At 42.9% G+C, this 23,909-nt stretch overlaps 1 protein-coding gene across 1 annotated transcript in view; it reads right to left on the minus strand.

Moving 5' to 3' along the window:
• RELB (RELB proto-oncogene, NF-kB subunit) overlaps positions 1-23,909 on the minus strand; it is a 56,704-nt gene that overhangs the window by 28,222 nt on the left and 4,573 nt on the right. The window contains exon 2 of the mRNA XM_089651988.1: positions 10,480-10,512. Within this exon, the coding sequence (XP_089508114.1) occupies positions 10,480-10,512 (33 nt within the window). The remainder of the gene's footprint in view (positions 1-10,479; positions 10,513-23,909) is intronic.

The following is a 23,909-nucleotide window of genomic DNA, read 5'->3' on the forward strand; positions in this document are numbered from 1 at the left end:
GTTATTTCACCAGCAGTGCCAACAATGCAACTAACTGGAAGAGTCATCAGGTCAATGAAAATTATTACCTTACTAACTACTGGGTAAAATGTTCTTCCCAGACAAGAAAGAAGCCAGAGCTTATACAAGCTCCAAATATATCCCATTTTTGTGAACCTCTAACTTAGATCCCAGGTGTTTAAAACTTTGTTTACTTATTTAGTACAGAAATCCCCTTAATGGTGTAACCGGAGAAGCTACAAAACTGGAGATCTGGGAAAGTACCCAGGACAAAGGCTGAAGGTAGTTGCTGAGCAATAAAGTCAAGCTTTGCAGCACATATTGGAGACAAATACAGTCATGGCCGAAATTGTTGGCACCCTTGATATTTTTCCTGAAAATCAAGTATTTCACACAAAAAAGGTATTGCATTAACACATGTTTTGCTATACACATGTTTATTCCCTTTGTATGTATTGGAACAAATATAAAACAGAGGCAGAAAAGCAAATATGACATAATGTCACACAAAACCCCAAAAATGGGCTGGACAAAAGTATTGGCACCCTTAACTTAATATTTGGTTGCACACCCTTTGGAAAACATAACTGAAATCAGTCGCTTCCTATAACCATCAATAAGCTTCTGACACCTCTCACCCGGAATTTTGGACCACTCTTCCTTTGCAAACAGCTCCAGGTCTCTCTTATTGGAAGGACACCTTTTCCCAACAGCAATTTTAAGATCTCTCCACAGGTGTTCAATGGGATTTAGATCTGGGCTCATTGCTGGCCACTTCAGAACTCTCCAGCGCTTCTTTGCCATCCATTTCTGAGTGCTTTTTGACGTATGTTTGGGGTCATTGTCCTGCTGGAAGACCCAGGATCTTGGACGCAAACCCAGCTTTCTGACACTGGGCCCTACAGTGCGACCCAAAATCCTTTGGTAATCCTCAGATTTCATGATGCCTTGCACACAGTCAAGGCACCCAGTGCCAGAGGCAGCAAAACAACCCCAAAACATCATTGAACCTCCACCATATTTTACCGTAGGTACTGTGTTTTGTTCTTTGTAGGCCTCATTCCGTTTTCGGTAAACAGTAGAATGATGTGCTTTACCGAAAAGCTCTATCTTGGTCTCATCTGTCCACAAGACGTTTTCCCAGAAGGCTTTTGGCTTACTCAAGTACATTTTGGCAAACTGTAGTCTTGCTTTTTTATGTCTCTGTGTCAGCAGTGGGGTCCTCCTGGGTCTCCTGCCATAGCGTTTCATTTCATTTAAATGTCGACGGATAGTTCGCGCTGACACTGATGCTCCCTGAGCCTGCAGGACAGCTTGAATGTCTTTGGAACATGTTTGGGGCTGCTTATCCACCATCCGGACTATTCTGCGTTGCAATCTTTCATCAATTTTCCTCATCCGTCCACGACCAGGGAGATTAGCTACAGTGCCATGGGTTGCAAACTTCTTGATAATGTTGCGCACTGTGGACAAAGGCAAATCTAGTTCTCTGGAGATGGACTTGTAACCTTGAGATTGTTGATATTTTGCCACAATTTTGGTTCTCAGGTCCTCAGACAGTTCTCGTCTCCTCTTTCTGTTGTCCATGCTTAGTGTGGCACAGACAGACACACAATGCAAAGGTTAAGTGAACGTCTCTCCTTTTTATCTGCTTTCAGGTGTGATTTCTATATTGCCCACACCTGTTACTTGCCCCAGGTGAGTTTACAGGAGCATCACATGCTTGTAACATTCTTATTTATCCGCAGTTGTGAAAGGGTGCCAATACTTTTGTCCAGCCCATTTTTGGAGGTTTGTGTGACATTATGTCGAATTTGCTTTCTTTCCTCCCTTTTTTTGTTTTGTCCCAATACACACAAAGGGAATAAACATGTGTATAGCAAAACATGTGTTAATGCAATACGTTTCGTGAGAAATACATGATTTCCTGGAGAAATATCAAGGGTGCCAACAATTTCGGCCATGACTGTATGTTATCATGAGGTTTGTCTAATGAAAATGTGTCACTGCTGTTTAACAGGGCGTTGATGAACAGTAATACCTCCATGTTTTTTTACTTGTAACTGAATAGGAATATTTTCATTACTTAAAAAAAAATACATTCTTAGAAGTGTTTTATGATTACATATATTCATTTTTTATATGGTCACCAGATAGCTGTGTATACAACCGTAGAAATATTTGTTGGTACCCTTATGCTGTCCTGAAAAGTGCTGAAATTAAAAGCAATTATTTCATACATACCATGCCTGCATGTCTATTGTATGTCTAAAGTATGTCATAGAGTAAATCAAAGAAAGTATTGAAGGATACACTAGTAAATTATGACTTCAACTTGGTCTCCTACCTATGGGTAGGAGACCAAGCTGAAGCCATTTTTTTACCTAGAGGAGCTCACTATATGCCAAGGTAGTTAGCAGATGGGTGCCATTTTGTTGTAGTACACTGATGTAAATCAGCTTTTTTTTTTTTAAAACTATCTGTAAGAAGAGAATTTTTCCCATTGACCACAAATTTAAAAAGAGCATTTTTTCCACTGACCATCACACTAATGTACCATGAGATGAAGAGATAGATATAGCTGGTACAGATATAGATATAGTAGGGTTTCCCAGAGACTGGAAAAATTACTGTATTTCAAGGGTTCCTCAGGGTTAAAATGGTTAGGAAAGGTTGCTCTATCCAATATAAAAAAAAGTTTTGCCTTTGGTTCTACTTTGGATAAAACTTGAGACCTTTGGAGTAGTTTGCAGAAGACAATAAGCACAACTGCCACTCTGCACTGTGTATTGGTTTTATTTCCTAATATATAGGTATTTAAATATCCATATAGTAGCCGACATTACTACTACAGGCCCCATGGGCAAATACATGCCTCTTTAGGACTTTGAAAATCTTCTAGTATATAGCCAGCTTTAGAAAGGTTGTTACTACTGGTAACAAACCCTCAACTACTGTGGTCCGCAAGGTATTATTTACATGGGGATCGACCCCTTCCTATTCTGAAAGATCCCACCAATTTATGGCAAAGGTAGAGAAGTTGGCACCTTTATTAACACTATAGGTTACAAAATAAACACAAACATTTGATTGGTGACAATTCAGTATATGACAGCTTTCTTTTGTCATTTATTCCAACTTTCTACAAAATGAAGCTGCATATCTTTCACTAAGTAGACGACTCTCTGGTCTTATATTGAAATAGTTGCAATTTGTCCTCCATAACAGTTCACAATGTCAGTTCTTATTGGGAAACATTTTGGCACTAACAGTCCATACATGTGGATTTGACAAAAATGCAAAAAAATTCGGCAAATATAGCTTCTCATTGTAGATGTACTAAACACCATAAGATCAGGTACAGGATATTGAAGAGTTCACCCAGGGGCCTCAACATGGAACAAACTATAACACATTCTATCATTTTTGCATAAATCTGACCTTAGTCAGACTGAGTGGGTGTCATGTTATAAAATTAACTCTCAAAAACAAAAGAAAGTTATTTCTGGAATCCAAATGTGATAATTGGTGAATTATGAAACCTCTTATTATGTGTCATACATATCAGTTCAAGGACAATTTAACATTTTTTGCCATGACCAAATAATTGCCTCCTGAGTTTTGTAAAGGTCAGTGTAGCTGTGCAACCCTAAAAGTAACCTAGTGCTGCTTTGCAGTCCTGTGGAATATATGGAGTAATGCTTTCCCCATGCTGTATGAGCAACTAAACTGCCTACTTCACATTTAAGGCTGAAGACGTTTAGGTTACATAGTTACATTGCTCCAGCTTGAAACAACACAAGTATGTATGTGCCATACCTGTGGAAGCTGGAAATCAATGTACTAGACACCGCTAATACAGTGATTTTAACTAGATTCTAGGGTCTGTTCCGAGGGGCTGCCCTGCTAGATTATGAACACGGGGGTTGATCAATCGGCAAGGGCACAATTCAAATAAGAATCTGTATTTTCTCAATGAATGCAAAGTATTCTCCGACTTGATGAGGTGGAGATCATGATGTCACTGCTCTGCCCCGCCACTTTGTCCAATCGGAGAGCACTGCATTAATTGAGAAAATACAAAGCACTCCCTGAATGGCGCCCGTGCTGAGTGAGTCTAACCTCCTGTGTTCACAATGCTCAGGGCAGCTGCTTGGCATGGGACTCAGAAGTTAGTGGATATCATTGGAGCAGCAGTGTTTGCTACATTGATTTCCAGCTTTTACAGGGATCCCACAGGTATGGCACAAACATACTTTCATTGGCCCAAATGGGACCAATGTAACAAGGGCTTTTTTCAGCTGGCACCCAGGGGTATTGTGGGGTAAGAGCTGTCGAATGGGGGCAGGTTGACAGGTTGTGTAGAGGTGGCAGGGTGTGAAGAGGTGAGAGCTGTGGACTGGGGTGAGCTGTATATGTGGGTACAGAAGTGAAATGTGGAGGTGAGATGTTGACAGGAAGTACACAAAGGTGAGTTGTGGACGGGGTAAGGTCCTAAGGTGAACTGTGGGCAGCGGTGCAGAGTTGATGTCTGAGCAAGGGTACAGAGGTGAGCTGTGCACAGGAGAAGAGGTGTACTGTGGACAGGGGGAGAAGAGAGAAGAAGGAGTATAGTGTTTAAAGAGGAAGAAGAGGTGAGTTATGGAAGAAGGAAAAAGAGGTGAGTTATAAAAGAAGAAAGAAGAGGTGAGCTATGAAAGAAGAGGTGCACTGTGGAAGAAGAGGTGCACTGTGGAAGAAGAGGTGAACTGTGGAAGAAGAGGTGAACTGTGGAAGAAGAGGTGAACTGTGGAAGAAGAGGTGAACTGTGGAAGAAGAGGTGAACTGTGGAAGAAGGAATAAGAAGTGAGCAGTGTATGAGGGAAGAAGGGGAGAGCAGTGTACGAGGGAAGAAGGGGAGAGCAGTGTATGAGGGAAGAAGGGGAGAGCAGTGTATGAGGGAAGAAGGGGAGAGCTATGGACGAGGAATGAAGGAGTGAGCTATGGACGAGGAAAGGAGTGAGCTATGGACTAGGAAAGAAGGAGTGAGCTATGGACTAGGAAAGAAGGAGTGAGCTATGGACGAGGAAAGGAGTGAGCTATGGACGAGGAAAGAAGGAGTGAGCTATGGAAGAGGAAAGAAGGAGTGAGCTATGGAAGAGGAAAGAAGGAGTGAGCTATGGACGAGGAAAGAAGGAGTGAGCTATGGACGAGGAAAGAAGGAGTGAGCTATGGAAGAGGAAAGAAGGAGTGAGCTATGGAAGAGGAAAGAAGGAGTGAGCTATGGAAGAGGAAAGGAGTGAGCTATGGACGAGGAAAGAAGGGGTGAGCTATGAAAGAGGAAAGAAGGAGTGAGCTATGGACGAGGAAAGAAGGGGTGAGCTATGGACGAGGAAAGAAGGAGTGAGCTATGGAAGAGGAAAGGAGTGAGCTATGGACGAGGAAAGAAGGGGTGAGCTATGAAAGAGGAAAGAAGGAGTGAGCTATGGACGAGGAAAGAAGGGGTGAGCTATGGACGAGGAAAGAAGGGGTGAACTATGGATGAGGAAAGAAGGGGTGAGCTGGGGACAGGGGAGGAAGAGGTAAGCTATGGACAGGACAAGAAGAGGTGAGCTGTGAATGGGGGAAGAAGAGGTAAGCTATAGACAGAGGAAGAAGAGGTAAGCTGTGGATGAGGGAAGAAGAGGTGAGCTGTGGAAGAAGGAAGAATAAGTGAGCTGTGGATGGGGGAAGAAGGGGTGATCTGTGCACGGGGGAAGAAGGGGTGAGCTTTGCACGGGGGAAGAAGGGGTGAGCTTTGCACGGGGGAAGAAGGGGTAAGCTTTGCACGGGGGAAGAAGGGGTGAGCTGTGCACGGGGGAAGAAGGGGTGAGCTGTGCACGGGGGAAGAAGGGGTGAGCTGTGCACGGGGGAAGAAGGGGTGAGCTGTGCACGGGGGAAGAAGGGGTGAGCTGTGCACGGGGGAAGAATGGCATAGTTAGGGGAATAGAGAGCGAGTTCCTGCACCCATTCTCTGAGAAAAAAATTCCATGCCTGGAATTTGGCTTTAAAGTATATGTAAACCTTCACCTTGTAAAACAACCCATTCAGTTTAAAATAGAAATGCAAGGCAAAACGTATGTATAGATATTAAAAAAAACATAACTCACAATCACATAACCTCTGTTCTCAGCTGCATAAGAGGATTGGAGAGGTGGGGGTTGACACTGTAGGGGGCTGGCCAGTAAGAGACAAGGAGAAACCTACTTGTCGGGGCCCCCTTCGACTCTGCCCTTGACCCCACCCCTGGTCCCTCCCCTGACTCTGCTTCAAAACAAAATGCAGGCCTCGAGTGACCTGTCATTATTGAGAACGGGGCCAGCAACAGCACCTACCTGATGAGAGCCAAAGGAGGAACTGCCGCTACAATTTTCACCGGCCCTAAATGCTGGTGTGAATGTAGCAATTGTAGAATGCATTTCACTGTCCTTCTAGTATCATCATCATAATAATCACACAATACAGGTGCTGTGGTTCAAAAGCCCCTGTACTGTGTGATGATGATGATAAACTTTGGCTGCTGACAGTACAATTCATCATGGGCAACAGCAGGGCACGGCATGGGGGAAAGGTGTGTGCGCACTTTGATCTCACTGTACTTTTTGTGAGAATGCTCTGCAGATGATCCCTCTGTGTGCTGACTCCTGCAGATTGACCACTGCCTGCTGCACTGATGATAATGATGATAGCTGCCAGCCTGAGACTGACACTGTTTTGCTGCTGTTTCCCTAAGACTGAGCTGCCCTCTCCTCAGCACTTACTTGCTGAAGGAGGTAGGCTGGTATTACTCCACCAGCAACAGGGACTGTTATCAAGGCCTTTAATTTTACCATCGACAAATGCGGCTCCAGCATGTGGTGCAATTCAGCCTGTGCGCTAGATAAGAAAAAATGTCCCTCTATTCTACACCTACCAGGCACATACTACTAGATGGTCAGAGACTGAAGACATACTACAGGAAATGGTCAGAGACTGTATACTACAGGAGACGGTCAAAGGCTGCAGACATAATACAGGGGACGGTCAGAGACCGCAGACATACTACAGGAGACGGTCAGAGACCGCAGACATACTACAGGAGACGGTCAGAGACCGCAGACATACTACAGGAGACGGTCAGAGACCGCAGACATACTACAGGAGACGGTCAGAGACCACAGACATACTACAGGAGACGGTCAGAGACCGCAGACATACTACAGGAGACGGTCAGAGACTGCAGACATACTACAGGAGACGGTAAGAGACTGCATACTACAGGAGATGGTCAAAGGCCGCAGACATAATACAGGGGATGGTCAAAGGCCGCAGACATAATACAGGGGACGGTCAGAGACCGCAGACATACTACAGGAGACGGTCAGAGACCGCAGACATACTACAGGAGACGGTCAGAGACCGCAGACATACTACAGGAGACGGTCAGAGACCGCAGACATACTACAGGAGACGGTCAGAGACCGCAGACATACTACAGGAGACGGTCAGAGACCGCAGACATACTACAGGAGACGGTCAGAGACTGCACACATGGTACAGGGGACAGTCAGAGACTGCACACATGGTACAGGGGACAGTCAGAGACTGCACACATGGTACAGGGGACAGTCAGAGTCTGCAGACATAGTACAGGAGACGGTCAGAAACAGCAGACATACTACATGAGAGGGTCAGAGACAGCAGACATACTACAGGAGAGGGTCAGAGACAGCATACATACTACAGGAGACTGTCAGAGACAGCAGACATGCTACTGGAGACTGTCAGAGACTGCAGACATACTACAGGAGACTGTCAGAGACTGCAGACATACTACAGGAGACTGTCAGAGACTGCAGACATACTACAGGAGACTGTCAGAGACTGCAGACATACTACAGGAGACTGTCAGAGACTGCAGACATACTGCTGGGGACTGCAGATATTATTTCTATTATTATTATTATACTGGATTTATATAGCACCAACAGTTTGCTCAGCGCTTTACAATATAAAGGGGGACAATAAAGCAACAATACAGTTCAATACAAGAGATTTAGGAAGGCCCTGCTCCTTGGAGCTTACAATCTAAGAGTACAGGAGACTGTCAGAGACTGTATATAATATTGCAGGGCTGCTCCACTCTACTTAAACCAGCTCTGCAAGATCAAGTCATAAATCCTCTTTACAAAGTACAACAAGTGACAGAAGGCAGCAGTACTTCCAATCTTCCAGTTTTATAAAACAGTCAGCAGGTCAACAGCAGTGCAGGACAGTAAACAGTTAATGAATCTGTGAAGCTGCCAGCCCTAACCACCTAACCAGCAGTAAATCCTCCAAAGACAACATCAAGCAATGTGTCCAATGATGTGTCACTGATCACTTGTAATGCAGCTGATCTTATCAGTGTGTTCAGGTGCAGGTTAGACTAGGCAGTTATTAAAAAAAAAAAAAAAGTGAGAAGTGTATGTATCCTGTGTAACCGGCATGCTGCCTGAACACGCAGGGCATGTATGTATCCTGTGTAACCTACACGCTGCCTGAACACACTGATAAGATCAGCTGCATTACAAGTGATCAGTAGTTTCTGAATGTACCTTCTTCTTGTGGCTCCTGGGCTTCAGGATTTTTGTGTCTCCCCCTCCTGGTGCCCCCATTCAGCCCTGCTCCAATCACCAGCATCTTCCATATACAGTCAAATGTGATGGGCTGGAGAAGGGGGGGGGGGGGTAGTGCTTGCCGATTGGCTAAGGATGGGTGGGAGGAGGAGCAACTGTCGCTGCAGCAAGTGCAGTGTATTTTGTCTTGTCCCTCCCCCATGCTCAGATAAGCAGCACTATTGGCTGCTATACTAAGCATGTAGAAACCTGAAGCTGCCAGCTTGTTGGGCTCCTCTGTCAAAGTGACAGGGCCCCGGGCCCCCTACAAGAGGCCCAGATGTACCCTCTTATCAGCAGCCCTGGCTGTCAGCACAAGTCTTGACCACTGGAGGACAGGCAGGCTTTGATCCCAGCACAGTCACAAAACTGACCACTCTGGGATGGATGTGCTGTCATGCCTAGCATGGTGGGTTTGAAATAGGAAAGAGGGGGACTAGTAGGATCACCAGGTACTTTACACAAAGAAAACAATACAAAGAGCACAAGACACTTTTTAACACAAATACATGGTACAACAGAGACATATCAGGAATATGAAATGTTGGGCTAACATACTCTTTAAAAGGTCACTGTTACCCATAGTGAAGCAAAACTCCAGTGCCTCTGCACTGTACACAATGATACAGAGGGTCCGCCTAGATCAGTAATACAAGCTTATTCCTGCACCTCTAGGCTATTAATCCTAGGAGTGTAGGGTAGGGATAGATTGTGTCTATTTCTCAGGGTTCTGCTTTAAAGCTGAAAATGTACCACATGCAAATAATACCTTTCCTTGACCCCCCCCCCCCCAATCAATATGCAACTGAAAATCAAATTTTCCTTTTGTATTCAAAACATATATCTCTGTTGATACAGCAGAGGTGCAGGGATGCTCCTGAAAACTTCACAGCATTTTCTTTCAAGAGCATTCTATGAAAGAATACATCCTTGGCATTCCTTTAGACATGCATACTCTTCCCTGCTGGCTACTGGGTGCTGCTGCTTTAGCTGGGCAATCTACTGATTGGTTGCTTGATCTGTAATGAAGCAACTAAAATGAGATTGCACAACTAAAGTCTTCATCACCTGGGAAGCATGCACACCTGATGGGATGCTAAAGATGTATTTGTCTCTATAATGCTCAGAAACATAATGACTGATGGCAGAGAATGATGATAGCTGTGAGGCCAACCATGGAACGGATCATGAGGGGATTGATGATGATTGAAGTTGTTCAGTGAGAACATGAAGGCAGGCTCAAAGATAGCTGCTGTAGCTTCAAAGGGTTTTATTGTGGAGAAGCAAGTTTGCAAGAAATTGAGAATATTTAGTTTCAACACAGGAGAGTATTTGCTTGTAAATATGGGGAAACTCAAAGGCTGGAGTTGAGCTTTAAGCAAGCCTTTATACATACTTACAACTAAAATACTGATATGTATTAACAGCATAATTATAATAGCATTAATAGTATAACAAAGTACAGCCTTAAAGGACACCTATACTGTGAGAAACATAAATTGCAAAGTTGTTCAGAAAATGCCAACTGCCTCTATTTAGTAAGGTAGTGCTTAATGAAATAACCAGCTGCAGAAATCTAGAGCAAGCAGTCATAAAACATTGAATGAGCAGAAAATCATGTAAAAAAATGTGTAGGATTCAGCAGATAGAAATACAACATTTAAATGAGGAATGATGATGTGAAAAGTGCCGTGAGTCCAGGGATAGAGTATCTAATTAGTGAAAGGTCTCTGATCTTTTTGTATTCTGCACATATCACACAGCTGACTTATTGAATAAGTCAATGGATATACTGGTATGGAAGAAGACAAATGTATTTACTCACCTAGTGGGTCATGTGAAAGAATGCAGTTAGAACCTAGGAGAAACACAAATGAAAGCATTTACAATCCATAGATCAGCAAAGCAAGTTTCGCCAAAAAAAAAACACATTTGTTATCAGCCACTAAACCAAAGTGCACATATTGTTCAGAAAATCTGCATCCATAAGAGCCCAACAAAGGCTGGCCATAGACTGCGCGAATATAGGTCAATTCCTGCTAAATCAGCTGAAATGAAGATTTTGGGCGGCTCAGCAAGCACCCCCCAGTTTGAAGAAAAACTTGATTTAAAAATTGATTGAACTGAGTGGAAAATTTCACAAGGGTCACTTGTGCCATAATGACCCGACTTCAATAGCTGTTAGAGAAGATTCCTCCACTTACACTGTTAGTGGGGATGGAGAATCCATTTAATTTTCTCTCATTCAGCCTAAGGGCTGAATGGGAGAGAATTGAGCCATGCATGGCTACTGTAAGGCTACATTCACACTAGTGTTGTGTGCAGGCGGCAGAAAGGCGTTTGGGAAGCGTTTTTACTGCTTCCCAAACGCCTCGGACAATTCTGCACATTGCAGCACATGGTGCTGTTCTAACGGGAGCATTAGTGTCGCGGCGCGGCAAAACGGATGCCTCTGGTCGAGTCAGGAGGCGTTGAAGCCTCCTATTCTAGTCTATGGTGCCGCTCCGCAAACGCCCGGCCGGCGTTTGTGGTGCGGTTGCGACACAGTTGCGGGGTGGTTGCGGAGTGGTAACACCGATCAAACTTCATTATAGGCGTTTGTAGGACGTTTTTAACGCTCGGCAAACGCCTAGCAACCACCGCTGAACCGCACATGCGGCGTTTGCGGAGCATTTGCCGAGCGTTAAGAAACGCTCTGCAAACGCTGGACCAACGCTTTCCAAATGCTATAGGGGAGTTTGGAGTTGGTAAAACAGCAAGAGTTGGTTAAACAGTCAAGTGTGAACAAGCCCTAAGGCTGCATTCACATATGAGTGATGCAGGAGAATCACATTTTTCCTGCATTTCTTTTAAATGTTTTTTGGTTGACATGTACTCTCCAGAGTAGCTTCTGTACCCTTTTGTGGAGCCGACTTTGGCACGCATTTAATTAGTGCATTTTTGCTTGTTTTTTGGGCATTTTGTCATGGGATGCCATTAACAATGAATGGCACCCAAATAAGTATTGTGTGTTTTGGCCAAGTAGCTCATATGCGAATGGGGTCTAAGGTATGTGTGTTTTAGGAGTGGCATGCTTTTTTCAGCTTTTTCTTGGTAGCAACAACTTTATCCCCATAAAGTTGGAATGGACAAAATTATTGTCACCCTCCATTTAATATTTGGTAGCACACCCCTTGGAAAAAATAACTGAAATCAGTCGATTTCAGTAACCATCAATGAGTTTCTCATTAAGATCTGTTAATTGATACAGGTAAGTATAATTACAAATTACAGGAGCATCACACACTTGGAATGCAATTATTTCTTACAATTTTGAGAAGGTGCCAATAATTATGTCCAGTCCATTTTTTGGGATTTTGCATGGAATGTGTCAGATTTGGCTTTTTATTTCTCCACTTTTTTGTGTCATACCAATACAAACAAAAGAAATAAACATAAGAATGCCTAAACATTTGTGATTCCAACAATTTTCTGGTGGTGCAAAATCAGACAGAAATACAGGGGAACCATTATTTTTGACCATGACTGTATAGGAAGGGAAGAGGGGGGGGGGCCAACCTCTTTTGTGTCTGTTTGTGTCTTTGTGGGAGAAATTTCCCCTGAAAATGTTGTCACCAAGTGAGAGGAAACCACTGTAACAGACAATTAAAAACCCATTATAAAGAGTGGGGGAAGACCGAAACATCCACCAGCTTTTTCTTGCTGCCTGTACCTTTGTTAGACATTCTCATGACTGTTGTCACAGAGGCATGAAGTGAGGTTAAATCTCCCCAGTGACATCACAGATATCTGCGAAGACCTGACAGACATTATATCCTCCGCAAATTCTATCCAACTAAGACATAGTATGTTTTGGCTGGACTTACACTTTAAGTACATTACAAAGACTTTGGATTAACTGTCTTTTCTCCCAATAATGATATGACAGGAAACGTCATTTTATATGATTTATAGACTGAGGCCACAGAATGGGAACATCACTGTACTGCTCTATTTCTGAAGCATGCTTCATCCACACATACCTGAGGCCTCACATCAGATCTTGGATGGGGCCGCTATGTGCTTACGGTCTGTAGGTTTGCTCTGGGTTTTAATGAACTTCCTTCCCAAATGTAGAGACATTATGGTTGCCTGTCTGCTTTGAGTGTTCCACCAAAGAGTTTAATCAAATTCTTCAAAGTGAGTCAGAAGACTTGTACTTCTAAAGATTGGTATGCTCTGAGTCATTGTAGAAGATGCAATTTAGTCAGACTGGAGGGGCTGGCATACGGAAAGCGTTAGCAGGCTCTCCGAAAGATTAATAAACCAAAGAGGTCAATTCACCAGTCTTTTTGCTGCAGTCTGTGCACCAATGATTAATGGCACAGATCAACTGAATACATCGCACTACATTATTTTATTCAGAAGATTGGAATACGTTTTTTTTCATAGCCCTCTGAGGGGCTTTAAAACACTCCTCTATTACCTGAATTTCTAGAGGTTTACCAAGCAGTTTTTAAAGGGTAAACTCACCCCCCTGCTTTCTACCTCCCCCCCCCCTTTTTTTGTTCTCTCTCTGTGTTTCATGCTGGCTCATTAACATGGATGCCTGGATTGTAATAGATATACCTTTCTTCTTTAAGAGAACTAGACACTTCCGACTTTTTGGAACCAGTGGAGTTAGCACCCTTGCTTGTGTTTGGTGTTTTATATATACATACACACACACACACAATCTCACAATAGTGAGTACAGCCCTCACATTTTTGTAAATATATTATTGTATCTTTTCATGTGACAACACTGAAGAAATGACACTTTGCTACAATGTAAAGTAGTGAGTGTACAGCTTGTATAACAGTGTAAATTTGCTGTCCCCTCAAAATAACTCAACATACAGCCATTAATGTCTAAACCGCTGGCAACAAAAGTGAGTACACCCCTAAGTGAAAATGTCCAAATTAGGCCCAAAGTGTCAATATTTTGTGTGGGCACCATTATTTTCCAGCACTGCCTGAACCCTCTTGGGCGTGGAGTTCACTAGAGCTTCACTGAAGTCCTCTCATGACATCATGGAGCTGGTGGATGTTAGAGACCTTGCACTCCTCCACCTTCTGTTTGAGGATGCCCCACAGATACTCAATAGGGTTTAGGTCTGGAGACATGCTTGGCCAGTCCATCACCTTTACCCTCAGCTTCTTTAGCAAGGCAGTGGTCGTCTTGGAGGTGTGTTTGGGTTCGTTATTTTGGAATACTGCCCTGCGGCCAAGTCTCCAAAGAGAGGGGATCATTCTCTGCTTCAGTATGTCACAGTACATGTTGGCATTCATGGTTTCCTCAATGAACTGTAGCTCCCTAGTGTCAGCAGCACTCATGCAGCCCCAAATCATGACACTCCCACCACCATACTTGACTGTAGGCAAGACACACTTGTCTTTGTACTCCTCACCTGGTTGCCACCACACACGCTTGACACCATCTGTCAACCTCTGCAGCAATGCTGGCAGCACTCATACGTCTATTTCCCAAAGACAACCTCTGGATATGATGCTGATGCACTCAACTTCTTTGGTCGACCATGGCGAGGCCTGTTCTGAGTGAAACCTGTCCTGTTAAACCACTGTATGGTCTTGGCCACCGTGCTGCAGCTCAGTTTCAAGGTCTTGGCAATTTTCTTACAGCCTAGGCCATCTTTATGTAGAGCAACAATTCTTTTTTTCAGATCTTCAGAGAGTTCTTTGCCATGAGGTGCCATGTTGAACTTCCAGTGACCAGTAGGAGATAGTGAGAGCGATAACACCAAACATAACACACCTGCTACCTATTCACACCTGAGACCTTGTAAGACTAATGAGTCACATGACACCAGGGAGGGAAAATGGCTAATTGGGCCCAAGGCATGAACTCCATGCCCAAGAGGGTTAAGGCAGTGCTGGAAAATATGGTTGCAACACAAAATATTGACACTTTGGGCCTAATTTGGACATTTTCACTTAGGGATGTGCTCACCTTTGTTGCCAGCGGTTTAGACATTAATTGCTGTGTGTTGAGTTATTTTGAGGGGACAGCAAATTTACACTGTTATACAAGCTGTACACTCACTACTTTACAAAATGCGAGGGGTGTACTCACTTGTGATATATATATATATACATATATATAAAACTTGCGCCAAAGGAATAAACCATAAATTAAAATAAATGCTGCTGTTCAGAAATTGACTAAACATCAAAATATACTCATAAAAGTGATACAGTGCAAATAATACAAATAATAAAATTGTGAAAAATTATATATTAAAATCCAACAAAAGTCTCACGACGCCCTGTTGGAAGGCAAAACGCGTTGACGTAACTTCCGGTTCCGACCCTGTACGTGTGACGTCATATCCGGTGAGTGGAACGCACGCTGATGCGGCATTCCGTGGCCATCTTTAATGTGGGCAAAGAGATCTAATGCTACAATTTTGCCAGTTCTTCATTGCCACAGCTGAACAATTGTGTCTGCCTAGCTGGAATTGTCAGAAGGGCTATTGGATCAAGTTTGAGGAGTCTGATTTATTTACAAAAAGGTTTATATTCACTTTTAAAATGTGAGTGCATTTGGAGCATCACTTGAGTATTAAAAGTTTTTTTTTACAGTATTACGCTATTTTGGTATCCTTTCTTTTGCATTTTTCATCCATCCATGAGAATTAATTCGGGGTAAACTAAGGAGGAATTATTAGTGAAGGTTTGAGAGTTACAAGCTGGTCACAAATTACCCCTATCCATCCATCCATGAGTGAGAGCTTGGAAGAAGTTAAGGATGGATCATCATCTGTGATTTGGGAGGCATATAATTCCATGAAAATTGGTGTCTAACCACCTTATGTGAGTGTAAGGAAGGTTTTTTTTGGCACTTTATGTATATTTTTTATCGTTATACAGTAATATACCATTGGCATCTTTTCTTTTATGTTTTATATCGCTATATGTGGAAATATCTGGGAAGGAGAGTCAGTGAGAAATCGCTTAAAAAGTATTACAACTTCTGAGGATACCACACCCCATCTGTCTTTTTGTCTCTGAAAGCTATATTAGCTTGAGAATTCACAGTATTTGGTGAGTATGGATCAAATGTTTTTTTTCACTGAAAATGTGAGCATGTTGGAAAATGTATGAAGTTTGACTTACAGTTCTATTTAATTTTTTTTTTAAATTTTGGGACATTGGACACACATACATACATTATATATATGTATGAATTTCTAGTGTTAATATGTGGTTACACCTCTTTAGCACCTGATGGATAAATGCATGCACTAGCTGTTGGGATTTGAGCACAGGGATCTCGTTTGTTGTATTGTTGGGTCAGTAGCCAGACCTGAACCTTGTAGCTCTCCCCATTGTGTCTTTTCCCCATGCTAGAATTGTGTCCACAGTAGCATTTGCGTAGGCAGGGCAGAGTATGACTGGCCATAGAGGGATTACTTTGACGCAGTTGGCCAGCTTAAGCATGTATTGCAATATGTGTGAACTAAATATCCCTATTTATTGCATACTCTGCTTGAAAGGGTATATACCAGTGTGCAGAGGGTCCTCAGAATTTCTAGTCCCGTGATAGGTTGTCACCTGTGCAATAAGTACATCTGTGACATTTCCATGCTCAATCTCAGAAAATTAGAATATTACATGCAATCAATAAAACAAGGATTGTACATAGAACAATATCGGACCTCTGAAAAGTATAAGAATGCATATGTACTCAGTACTTGGTTTGGGCCCCTTTTGCAGCAATTACTGCCTCAATGCTGCGTGGCATGGAAGCTATCAGCCTGTGGCATTGCTGAGGTGTTATGGAAGACCAGGATGCTTCAATAGCGGCCTTCAGCTCCTCTGCATTGTTCGGTCTCATGTCTCTCATCTTTCTCTTGGCAATGCCCCATAGATTCTCTATGAGGTTCAGGTCAGGCAAGTTTACTGGCCAATCAAACACAGTAATCCCACGGTCATTGAACCAGGTTTTGGTGCTTTTGGCAGTGTGGGCAGGTGCCAAGTCCTGCTGGAAAATGAAGTCAGCATCCCCATAAAGCTAGTCTGTGGAAGGAAGCATGAAGTGATCCAAAATCTCCTGGTAGACGGCTGCGTTGATCCTGGACTTCATGAAGCACAGTGGACCGACACCAGCAGATGACATGGCTCCCCAAATCAACATAGACTGTGGAAACTTCACACTGGACTTCAAGCATCTTGCAGTGTGCCTCTCCATTCTTCCTCCATACTCTGGGTCCTTGGTTTCCAAATGAGATGCAAAAGTTGCCCTCATCAGGAAAAAGGACTTTGGACCACTGAGCAACACTTTAGCCCAGGTAAGATGCTTCTGACGCTGTTTGTTGTTCAGGAGCGGCTTGACAAGAGGAATAAGACATTTGAAGCCCATGTCCAGGATGTGCTCTTGATGCACTGACTCCAGCCTCTGTCCACTCCTTCTGAAAGTCCCCAACACTTTTGAATGGCCTTTTCCTGACAATACTCTCCAGGCTGCAGTCATCTCTACTGCTTGTGCACCTTTTTCTTCCACACTTTTCCCTTCCACATAACTTTCTATTAATGTGCTTTGACACAGCACTTTGGGAACATTCAACTTCTTTTGCAATTACCTTTTGAGGCTTTCCCTCCTTATGGAGGGTGTCAATAATGGTTTTCTGCACAACTGTCAGGTCAGCAGTCTTTCCCATGATTGTGATTCCTACTGAACCAGACTGAGAGACCATTTAAAGGCTCAGGAACCCTTTGCAGGTGTTATGGCTTAATTAGCTGATTAGAGTGGGACACTTTGAGCCTAGAATATTGCACCTTTTCACAATATTCTAATTTTCTGAGATTGTGGATTTGGGGTTTTCATGAGCTGTAAGCCATAATCATCACAATTTAGACAAATCGCGGCTTGAACTATCTTGCTTTGCATGTAATGAGTCTATCTCATATATTAGTTTCACCTTTTAAGTTGCATTACTGAAATAAATGAACTTTTGCACGATATTCTAATTTTTTGAGTTTCACCTGTATTCCACAGCCAATTGTTAGTGGCATTATAACAAAGTGGAAGCAACTGGGAACAACAGCAATGGGCCACAAAGTGGTAGGCCATGTAAAATGACAGAGCAGGGTCAGAGAATGCTGAAGCGCACAGTCCGCAGAAGTTGCAAACTGTCTGCAGAGTCAATAGCTAAAGACTTCCAAACATTGAGTGGCCTTCAAATTAGCATAACAACAGTGCGTACCGAGCTTTATGGAATGGGTTTCCATGGCTGAGAAGCTGCATCCAAGCCTTACATCACCAAATGCAATTGAAAGCGTCACATGCAGTGGTGTAAAGCACATCGCCACTGGACTTAGAGCAGTGGAGACGTGTTCTCTGGAGTGATGAATCATGCTTCTCTGTCTGGCAATCTGATGGACATGTCTGGGTTTGGCGGTTGCCACGAGAACAGTACTTTCCTGACTGCATTGTGCCAAGTGTAAAGATTGGTGGAGGGGGGATTATGGTACGGGGTTGTTTTTCACGGGCTGGGCTTGGCCCCTTAGTTCCAATGAAGGGAACTCTTCAGGCATCAGCATACCAAGACATTTCGGACAATTTCATGCTTCCAACTTTGTGGGAACAGTTTGGGGATGGCCCTTTCCTGTTCCAACATGACACGAAAGAGCAAGTTTGGGGTGGAGGAACTTTACTGGCTTGCACCTCAACCTGATAGAACACCTTTGGGATGGATTAGAGTGGAGACTGCGAGCCAGGCCTTCTCGTCCGACATCAGTGCCTACCTCACAAATGTGCTTCTGGAAGAATGGTCAAACATTCCCATAGACACACTCCTAAACCTTGTGGACAGCCTTCCCAGAAGAGTTGAAGCTGTTATAGCTGCAAAGGGTGGGCCAAGTAGATTGTCATAAGGGACAAGTAGATTGGGACACCGATTTAGTCCCTGGACAAGTAGTTTTTTCAAACATTTCCACACCCCTGCTCTAAATGATGCATTTCATCCAATTGGATCTTGCTGCTCAACATTTTGATTTTAAGTTACAAAAAGCTGCAAGTGCGCAGCAACAGCGTGAAAACTGGACCTGCAACTTTTTTTTTAAGCAATGAACCACAAGGCATGGTATGTGCTGAAGGGTGTGTCCATTAACACCATCTGTACTGTGTAGTAGGGTAACTAAATGAATGGTATCATGCATTACCACAACATATACCAAAGGTTTGTGAAGCCAGCCTCAATGTCTATAGTAAAGTACTTGGTATATGTCAGTCTTAGAGAAATTAATTCTAGCAGTCAAACTGATCAATTATTTTTGGAATACTATTTATTAGTACAATGTTTTAATATATTCTATGCATTCTGCTGATGTTATAGAACATGTATCTTAAAGTGGAACTTCACTCTCTCAATCAACATTGACTATGTTTAACCCTTTTGCTGCTAGCATTAGTAAATAGATGGGATAGTAGATCATATGCACTTCTTTTACACTTTTTTTCACATTTCTTCAGTTACTTCCTGGTTTCCCTGCCTAGGCAAATGGCGTCATACATCCCAGGAGTCTTCAGGAGAGGAGGAGGGGTTTTCTCAGCTAAAAACACCCTCCTGCCTGCATGTCTGGGCTAAGGACAGATTAATTCCAGGAAGTAATTGCTACATGAATCATCTGCCCTTACGCAAGATGGCCACGACCAGAAATACTAGGGGGTGATTTTCAAAGTGATTTTTCATCAGGATAAAACATGGAGGCATAGATGGATGGGGGAGTTTGCACTGAATCTTAGAAATTAAATAAATAGCATTTTTGGTTTGTGGAGCCCAGATGAAGTCTAGTTTCTCTTTAGGCCATTTTAAAATCATGCAGCACAACATTTGGGTTCATTTACTTCTCTTTCTGTAGTCCTAAGGCACCTTCCACAATCTTAGAAAATACTAAATTATCATATCACCTGTGCCCAAAGAAGCTTACAATCTAATCCCCCTACTACAGTCAAACACCCAGGACAGCCGGGTAACCTACCAGTATGTCTGGACTATCAGAGAAACCAGCGGAAAAACAAAAAACACAGAGACAGCAGAAGGAGGAGATCAAATTAGGGGCCCCAACACTGTAAGGCAAGAGGGCTACCCACTTTGCTACCAATCAATACAATGCCTCTCTTTTGTAACCCAAATAAACAAAATTTTATGGGGATGTCAGTAACTGGTATGACAGAAGAAGACCAATCAAAAAAGATATTTCAATTTGGGGGACAAAAAAAAACTGCATCTTAAGCAGCCTATAGACCAGGGGTCTCCAAAAACGTTCTCAACAAAGGCCAGTTTCCAGACTTTAGAATGGTCAGGCTGTGGCCATTGGGAGTGGAAAATGCCCCAGAATCAGTGGGAGTAGACAACGTCTCATCCAAGGAAGGAAGTGTTTTAGGATTACAGACCCCTCTAGTGTGGGGGAGGTGTTCTGTAGTCCACATAGAGAACTGTAATCAATGTTCTGCTAACTGATTACAGTCAGCATAGCCAGGGAGCCTGTGAATCAGCTGACTAGATTTTAGACATGATCATCAGGTATTTTTTGCACATTATAACAAACACTTTCAATTCCATATCCAACAAACCAAAGGGGAGTGAATAAGAGAAGTTTATTGTTCAGATTTATGTTCACTTTAAGTAAATTAACCACAGTGTGTACTAACTGATCAACAAATGAGTAAGCAGCCTGCATCAACCACAGGCTCATACTGCAAGTATTGTTTCCATAGAAGCAGGTGGTGACATCATTTTAGAACATAAACAAAAACATAAAATGAAAAAACATTGCAAAAGGCAAAATACAAATATCTACCATCACAGATGATCACTGCCCCATAGGTACTAATGAACAAAGCTCACCCATATACCTTCCCAATAAATAACATCTAGTCTAAGAATATACACATGGATCATGATGCTGCATCATTGCAGAAGACTTGTGGTGTCTATACACGCTTCAACAAATGATCCATTTCTTTTGCAATTGATCTCTTCCAGTAGGATTAATTGATCTATAGTCAACAACCCATTCCATCCATGGTGTGTTTATTGTTCTTTTCAGGTTTAGGCACTCAGCAATGACAGACGTTTCATGTAGGCACCTGATAAAATTGATGACATGCTCACAGACTGTATGGAGGCTGTATGGATCTTCCCGTACATTCCATCAGAAATGAATGCAAACAGATGGCATCCAGTGCCCTGAATCCATCCCTGTACAAATGTAAGCAATTGGGCACCTGAGCAAATCCAAACAACCGCTGCGTATGTGAGTCTGTCATCAATTTTCAGGGCTTATTCACATGGGCAGCCAGGGGGTGGTAAAAATGGGCAGATGAGCCATGGTTATAGTGCCTAGCTAAATTCTACTATTACAGTTGGATGGAGATATACACATGGCCTATACACATTTGCTTCATAGCTGCAACAGTAAAGTGGTTTTAAACTCTTACATATACCCAGTGAAGTAACTGTCCTCAGGTGATACACGGAAATTAAAAAAATCCTCCTACATAAATTGTACCCATTTGTCTGCAGCCCTCTCTTCTCTAGATCTGTTTAAAGTGCAGAATTTATACAGCTCTTCTAAGTTTCAGAAAAGTGTGGGGGGGGAGAGCTCAGTGAGTGCTGATTGGAGGAAAGGGAAGAGACCTCCCCCCCCCCTCGCAACACACAGAAACAGAGCTGAGGCTGTCAATCACAGGCTGTGTGGTGAAGCTCCCTGCCCTGTCACCTTTTTCCTCAGGAAGAACTGTCAGAACTAACTGATGCAGATAACAGACGAACAAGCCTGAGGATAGAAATGACACTTAGTGCTGTGAATTGAGACAAGAACACACTATAGAGGAATATGTTTTGTTCATATTTCATATTAGAGGTTTATAGCCACTTTAACTTGGCTTGCAGAGTTTGACAGGTGGTAGTGCCTGTCTACGTGTACTCATTAGGGTCAAATGAAGCGTGCTGCACCAGTGAGCCAATTTGCCTCCTGAACGCCTGGCAGCTGCTGCTCTAAAGCCCTCTGAAAAGTGATCCACCATGGATTGCTTTTCAGAGGACGATAGACACAGCCATCTGTCTGAAAGAGACTGCAGGTTTTATTCACACAAGCATCTAAAATGCCGTAATGAGATGCATACAGCATATAGTTTTGTACGCATCTACATGCAACACTATAGAAATCAGTGGAGCCATACACACAGCTATGTCTACAAATAAAAATGTGTACTGCATCTAGGAGGTGTACAAAAAAGGTAGCTACATCCAGGCTAAATCTGCAGATTTTAAACAGTAAACGTGTGTATGCATAAAATCATAAGAACTGTACACATCTCTAAATAGGAGTATCTTCAGTGTGTATTTTATGCAGATCTGCTAACTCTGCCATAAGCACCTGTATTCCATGCAGAAAATACGCAAGCCTTAGACTTCATTATCACCGGCAGATGTGTATTTTCTGCATGGTATGCAGGTTCTTGCTGGCAGAGCTAGCAGAGGACCCTCAGGAAAATACATGCTTAAAGCAGACGAGTTTAGACGATACAACTTTTTAAATGGCTTTATGCATGTACAGTGCCTTGAAAAAGTATTCATACCCCCTGAAATTTTCCACATTTTGTCATGTTAGAACCAAAAACGTAAATGTATTTTATTGGGATTTTATGTGATAGACCAACACAAAGTGGCACATAATTGTGAAGTGGAAGGAAAATGGTTTTCAAAATGTTGTGTACCTTACTCAGTGCAACAAATGTAGCAAAGGATGTTACGTTGGTGGAACAGGACAGAAGTTGAGAAGAAGGATGAGTTCTGCACACCTGGGGAACACCATTTCTCACAACCGGACCACACTATGGAAGACCTCAATATCTTAGTTCTTAAAGGGAATTTCAAAACTATTCAGGAAAGGAAGAATTTTGAACTGAGAATGATATTTCTATTTGATACAAAAGATAACAGCCTTAATTTAGACATGGGTTTTCTCCCTCATTTTGCTTTTGCTCTGTCTTATCTCTAGTCTAATACTGGTTTTATAACCATTGCTGCATACATTTGTTTGTGTGTGCTTTTTTTTTTCCTCAGAGATTGTTTCTTTTAACATTCTGCTAAAACTTTATGAAGTAGTACTGCTTGGGTGTTGAAGAAGGGGACATACCCCAAAAAGCTTGTCCTAAAAATTGTATGTTAGTGCAAATAAAAAAATTATCACGGACAGTACTCAATTGTTTCTGTCACAAGTGCACTAATACGGCTACAATCACAAGCAAAAGTTTTTACAAATAAATAATTGAAAAGTGTGGCGTGCTTTTGTATTCTGCCTCCCAGAGTCAACACTTTGTAGAACCACCTTTCGTTGCAATTACAGCTGCAAGTGTTTTTGCTAATGTCTCTATCATCTTTGCACATCTACAGAGTGATATTTTTGCCCATTATTCTTTGTAAAATAGCTCAAGCTCTGTCAGATTGGATGGAGAGCGTCTGTGAACAGCAATTTTCAAGTCTTGCCACAGATTCTCAGTTGGATTTAGGTCTGAAGCTAAACTGAGCTAAACACATGAATATGCTTTGATCTAAACCAGGGGTGGGCAAACGTTTTGACTTGAGGGCCGCAATGGGTTCATATATTGGATCCGGGGGCCGGACCAAGAGTAGATGAATGATGTGTATGTGTCATCCATAGTAAGTATAGTAATATTCCCCCATAGTAAGCATAGTAATTCATCCCCCATAGTAATTCATCCCCCATATAGTAATTCATCCCCCATAGTAATTCATCCCCCCTATAGTAATTCATCCCCCCTATAGTAATTCATTCCCCATAGTACTATTCCCCCCCAAGTAGTAAGCCAAGTCCCTCCTGTGTCAATTCACTTACCTTTGCTCCGCGCGTTCCTCTCGCCGTGTTCCCGCGCCGTTCCGGTCTTCAGGGCGGACTGTGAGAGGAGCCTAGCTCCCCTCCCGTTCGTCACGCTGCCCTGCCTACACACATCCTGACAGCCAATGTTTGCCTGCCCTGGCTGCGGGCCGGATTAAAAGGTCCGCCGGGCCGTAGTTTGCCCATTGCTGATCTAAACCATTCCATTGTAGATCTGGCTGTATGTTTAGGGTCGTTGTCCTGCTGGAAGGTGAACCTCCACCCCAGCCTCAAGTCTTTTGCAGACTCTAACAGGTTTTCTTCTAAGATTGCCCTGTATTTGGCTCCATCCATCTTCCCATCAACTCTG

The sequence above is a fragment of the Staurois parvus genome, unplaced genomic scaffold (genome assembly GCF_062004578.1).
Source record: "Staurois parvus isolate SC_StPar_1 unplaced genomic scaffold, SC_StPar_1.0 ptg000668l, whole genome shotgun sequence".
Classification (NCBI taxonomy): Eukaryota; Metazoa; Chordata; class Amphibia; order Anura; family Ranidae; genus Staurois; species Staurois parvus.